The sequence below is a fragment of the Dipteris shenzhenensis genome, chromosome 7 (genome assembly GCF_047967505.1).
Source record: "Dipteris shenzhenensis isolate YYH24624 ecotype China chromosome 7, Dip_SZ_1.0, whole genome shotgun sequence".
Classification (NCBI taxonomy): domain Eukaryota; kingdom Viridiplantae; phylum Streptophyta; class Polypodiopsida; order Gleicheniales; family Dipteridaceae; genus Dipteris; species Dipteris shenzhenensis.
Window position 1 is genome coordinate 24,188,705 of NC_141602.1, and position 5,906 is coordinate 24,194,610.

At 40.3% G+C, this 5,906-nt stretch overlaps 1 protein-coding gene across 1 annotated transcript; it reads left to right on the forward strand.

Annotated features, from left to right (window-relative positions):
* Positions 1-2,155: 2,155 nt before the first annotated feature.
* Positions 2,156-4,001, forward strand: LOC147900126 (uncharacterized). Its single transcript, XM_087377476.1, has 2 exons — positions 2,156-2,680; positions 3,381-4,001. The coding sequence occupies exons 1-2, from the start codon at positions 2,228-2,230 to the stop codon at positions 3,675-3,677; spliced, it is 750 nt and encodes a 249-aa protein (XP_087233602.1). The 5' UTR covers positions 2,156-2,227; the 3' UTR covers positions 3,678-4,001.
* Positions 4,002-5,906: the final 1,905 nt, after the last annotated feature.

Below are 5,906 nucleotides of genomic sequence, written 5' to 3' on the forward strand. Positions count from 1 at the left end.
TCTTCTATTTCCTTAAATCTACATTTCAACTCATTTTTCTCCTTTGCAAGAACGAGAATTTCCTTTTGAAGAATGAGGAGGGCTTCATTCTTACCTAGTGCTAAGTAGAGGTGATCATAATGTTTCAGCATAGGAGGGTTGCTTTTTTCTTGTCACTCATTGTAGAACCAAAAAAGAATAGTGTATAGGACTCTCCCTTCTTGCAAAATAGATGACGGTCAAATGATACAGAATTTTACTTTGACTTAGAAGATAAAAATGTAGATCATCATCTAAGGAACAACTTTGCTTTTAGTTTGAATTGATTTGAGCAAACCTAGAAAAATTATGCTCATTTCTTTACCTATGAAAAAACCAGTTTGTAGCACTAGCCTAGTAAGAATTTGGTTGGAGGTGAACGATGGCTAAATAGGACTCCTAGGGTCTATTTTGCATGGATTTATAAGCTTGTTGAAGACTCCAAACTGAAATCTAATCCCTAAGCTAGGCCATAGAGTTTACCCTAGCTAGGAGTGGAGCATCGGAGGAGAGAAGGAGGAGGAGGAATAGGAAGGTCACCTATTCAATCATCGCAATCACAAGTTATTATTGAGCCTTTTGCCCCTACAATATCTCTTCCTCCCTTGGCTATTTCTTGCTTTTAGACCATGGCAGGGGACTAGCTACCACTGGTAAGTTATGCCTACTTTGCAATCTTTTACTTTTGTACTTCATGGTGGGTTTTTACCTCTTCTGAGGTTTCCCACAGAGAAATATAAGTTTTCACTAAAAGAAAAGTGTGTGTCTGTCTCTCTGTCTCTGTCTCTGCCTCTCTCTCTCTCTCTCTAAAATGCCTTAATGGCAAGTTAAATTGTGTGTGTGTAGGAATTGTAGCTTGTGTGTTGGATTTACTTGTAGATTTCAAACTAATTTTAGTACATTTGGAAGAAATTGCAATGGTTGGAAAACTTGTCATTGCTCAGAATTTTATTATTCGTGCATGGTACTTGCTAGTGTGAAGGTCAAGTAAAGTGACCTGCTTGAAGTCTCATTTTGTATTTGATTAATGGCATATTTTAACACCACAAAGCTATATATGTACACTGCATCCTCATCCTTTGAATCAAAATTATCCTATCCAAGTGGGTGTTAAAAGTTTGAAAGATATTTTTTCTTTGAAAGAAATGTGTATGAATCGATTTATTGAAGAGCTTGATTTAATATTTATTTTAATACCAAGCTCTCCAATAGAGTACTCATTGTCTCTCTTGCTATCAAAATTACCCTAGCCAACTAGCTCCATATCTTAGATTAGGGTATATGGACACGCAAACTATGGTTGGATTTGAAAAAAATGAAGATTTGAACACATGGGGTTGGTTTGTTTAAAGCATGGATAGAACAACATAAAAAGAATAATGAAGACATATCGAGGTAGCTTGTGTCATTATACTCCATCACTCTCTCACCATGCTTACTAGCAATTTGGATGACCAATACATATGCTTGAGCTACATGTATTTTCTAACAAGCTCTTGTTTAGCTGTATGATCAATGTGCACATTGTCTATATTACAATCCACAACCACACCACATGTTTGTCCATGGCTACAGATTGCATCTAGAGTTGGTGGATGTCTTAATGAGGACATCAATTTTTGCATATTTCCATGCTCTATGCCAAATTCTATACCTACAAGTATACACTATTTAATGCTACAATGCCTACAACAACAAGACACAATTGATGTCTACCATTGCAAGAGTTCCGATGGCCACCATTGCTTCGACATAATGTCGCCGTGACAAAGGTGCCCATTTTGTTAGAGCATGGTGCACTACACTCCATGCATTGCTCACACCCTATTCCTCATGAGACTCCTCTGTGTGTGTGTGTGTGTGTCTCTCTCTCTCTCTCTCTCTATCTTTCCCTCCCTCTAGCACTCACATTCTTACACACAAAGGCATTTTCGATGCTTTGCATCCAAAAGCATGTTTGAAATTGGAATCCCACAAAGTGAGTCGGAGAGTGCACAAATGCCAAAGAAAGGATGCGCATTGGGTGCCAATTTAAAGGGGGGGAGGGGGGGGATACGAAAGTGGATGGAAAAAGAATTTAAAGATAGCAAATGCCAACACGTGTGGGGAGCATATAGCCACTTTCTCTGAAAAACAAATATTAGCCAGGCGTTTTACTTCCTGAGAGCTTTCAGAGTTGCTTTGCTTCACCATAGGCAGCAACAACAATATGCGTGTCCGCAAACGCCCTCTCCCTCCTCCTCCTCCCCCCCTTCATACCCCCAGCCTCAATATTTCTTCATCGCACCCCCTCAGTTCCCCTCATTCCCACCAATCTCATCTCTCTTTCGCTTCCTCCTTTCCCTGCATTTCCCCAATGCCTCCATCTTCCTCCGGCCTTCCCTCTCACAAACGCCACTGCCTGCCTCACCTCCGCTGTCCTTTCCATCTCGACAACGTTTTGTTGCACCCGCTTCATAAGCTAAGAGACGCTAACGTTGGCTGCCTAGAGTACCGCCACAAGATCGCATCGGATCCACGGGCTGCAGGCGCCGCAGCTGAGAACGAGCCCACACGCTGTTGTAGCGTTCTGGAACAGGAGGAGGAGGAGGAGGAGGACCACCGCCAAACGAACAGACCCTCGACATTAAACGAAGGCCCCCTCGATAGCGCCGGGTTAGAGGTACGGTGGTGCCCCATCATGCAAACCCTTCTTTTCAAAACGCTAGGGTTTTGGGGATTCTATAGCGATCTGGTGCGTTCTTGTTACGTTGTTACTTAATGCTGGTTATATAAGCTTCAGAACGAAAGAAAGCAGCTTAATATCCTTTGGGAAGCACAGGTGAGAACAGGTCGGGGCGAGAAACCTTTCAGTTGTTCCTCTCACACAAGGGCTGAAGCTTTCAAACCCTAACGTAAGTCTAGAATTGAGTAGAATGCCTGCCTGTGGAAGCAAGAATGAACGAGTCAGAACGACGCTAATAAGCTCAGTGAGGCCGTGACGACTAGTTACAATATCTCGTTGCTCGCCAACAATAGGGTCCTCAATGTACGAGTAACATCATAAACAGTTTCTGTTTCCACTCGCCAACATTAGTGGACATCATAAAGAACTTTCTCTCAGCTTTCTCTCATAACCTCTAGGACATTTTGATACCGTAAGATTACAGCCTTTTGAACGGACGACAAACCCTTTTCACAGTACAATAGATAAGCATCCCTAATTGAGGGAAGTTAACATCATATGGATGTTAACTGCCTAGTTAACACTTCGATCGTGACTTCTGCTTGTGATTGCATCTTCACAATCTGAATATGTATGATTACTTGAGAACAAGAAATGTATTATTTACTGTACGCGTTATGGCTCGCTCTTACTGAAGTTGCTGCGGGACGAAAATTTGCACCAATTTGGAAATGGTGAAGGTGAGGTGACGTTGCAGAAGACGAGGAGGAAAAACAAGAGGCAACGCTTCAAATCGCTTCATGAAATCGTAGAGCAAGGTGATGAAAGACAGCCGAAGCATCATGCGGGGAGAGGAGAAGGAGTCGATGATGAACATCCCGGGCAACATTTGCAAAACAGCGAGATATCGAGCTCACAAGCAGAACCCACGAGCCTCAAATGGATGTGCGTGCTCAACAGTGATCCAACAGAGTGGAGGCTTGACCTACTATGATTATTTCTGGTACTTTCGGCTATGGTGAATCGTGATGTCGAGAAGAGAAGAAAAGTCGTGTATGCATGAATTAATTATCGATCTCGAGATCATCTCATCGCATAGTATACGTCGTGAATTCTGCTACAATTAAGCGTCGTAAATTCGACCGAATCATCCACCGTAGCTAAACTTTAAGCTCTGCCCTTTGTAATTATTGACTGCTTCCTTCGTAACTAGGACATGGATTCCACGTGCTGTCATCGTATTCACACACTTCGAGTCTAGAAAGTCTCAACTACGTTTGAATATGGAGACCTAGATTGCCATGCTTTTTATCATTTCCCCCCCTTAAATAAAGGATTGTTTCCTTGCGTACTAGACTGATTTTTATGTAACTTTCAATTTAAGAATGATGAATGGAAACGAGAGCTTTGTGTTTTCATATTTAGCAAGGCACTCTAGTCCCTAACTAATGAAAAATGTCACTACATGCTTGAATGGTATTTTATTTCTTAACATCATGTAATGTATTATAGACTAGCCCTAAAGAATGTTGAAAAGAATGCTTTTTTTTTTGTCATGTAGCATGTTGGGAAAAGACAATATACTTCTAGTATATCTACCATCTAACAATATTTCTTATGTCAACACATCAAAAACATTGAGCTTTCTCCTCCTTGAATCATTGCTCCTGTAAAGTGATACATGCCCATAAAGATCATGCTCACCAACGCAACCAACCAAATTGTAGATTTGCTATCCACATTCAAATTGTATTCTAAAAATTTATCCTTGGAACCTTTGTATCGTGGTCTCATTTTCAAAGTGTATGGATAGTGTGGAGGTACTCATATTGCTATCTTATCTTATATATGTTAAGACAAAGCAAAATCAATGTGGTGGTGACATGAGATACCGATTAGAAAAGGTGCCATCATGTCATTTAAGGGCAAAGTTTATGACGTGATTTAAAGAGCAAGATTTAGGGAGGCTTTTGATGGGATTGCAAATATATGCATCATTTTAAGAGATAAAAATAAGATAGTTTTAGAGGTAAAAATAAGAGTGTTTTTGGGAGGGAATGGATAGCTTTTAGGGACTCAGGTATCCATATATAAGAATGTTGCATACCAAATTGCCTTCTTTGATAACTCCACATGCTAGAGAAAAAATACTATTCAATTTAAGACATTCTATAGAATGAAGTAGCTCACAATAGCTAGTTCTTGAAAGAAACATTCCAATAAACATCTATGTAGTGAGAAATATGGAAAGAAAAACATAACATGTGTAAAGAGAGAGAGAGAGAGAGAGAGAGAGAGAGAGAGAGTTTGTTTATGATACATACTTCATTGATCGATCATTATTGCATCATTGTATGCATCATTGATTTATCATACATACTTCCACAACAAGACAAAGCACCCATAGACGCGCGCACAGATGCGTTTCATGAACTAAATAAAAAACTTATGGGCGCGTCTATTTGCGCATCTGGAGACCCGCATCTAATTGCGCGTCTATATATCAAACTTACGCACGTATAGACGTGCACAAAGATGCATAAATAGACGCGCTTATAAACGCTTTTATAGACGCACGTATAGACGCAAGTCGAACAGACAGACGCAAATATAAACGTGTTTTTAAACGCACTGATAGACGCGCTTTTTTTTTAAAAAAATTTACAGAATACTGTGTATGTTGTGTATGCTATATAGTTACAAGAATCCCATATCCACATTCTATAATTCAATTCTTACAGCCAACCGCATTTTAATTACAATTCCAAATAAAATATTACAACTCCAAAACGCAATAAAATTGAAAGCTCAAAAAGTGCTTGTATATACATATAGCACGAAGCTAAGCCACGTCATGTGGCTTCAAGTACAAAAAATAAGGAAGCTAAGCCATGTCATGTGGCTTCAAGTACAAAAAATAAGAGGAGTCTATATACAAGAGGCACGAAGCCAAGCCAGTGGCTTTAAGTACAAAAAAGAATAGTAGCACTACTTCTACGACTAATCCTCGCTGCCTTCCACGCTCCTTCCATGCTCCCTTCTGCGCTCCCTTCTGCGCCTCCCTCTGCCCACGATCTCAAGCTGCATGACCGCGATACACTTTGTGGAAGGATTAGTACAAAGAAACAACCAACCTCCTAATAAACTACATAAGCAATATAATTTGAGATCGATACTTACAAATTGGGCCTCCCATGATTCAACACCCCCTGCTCCAAAATGC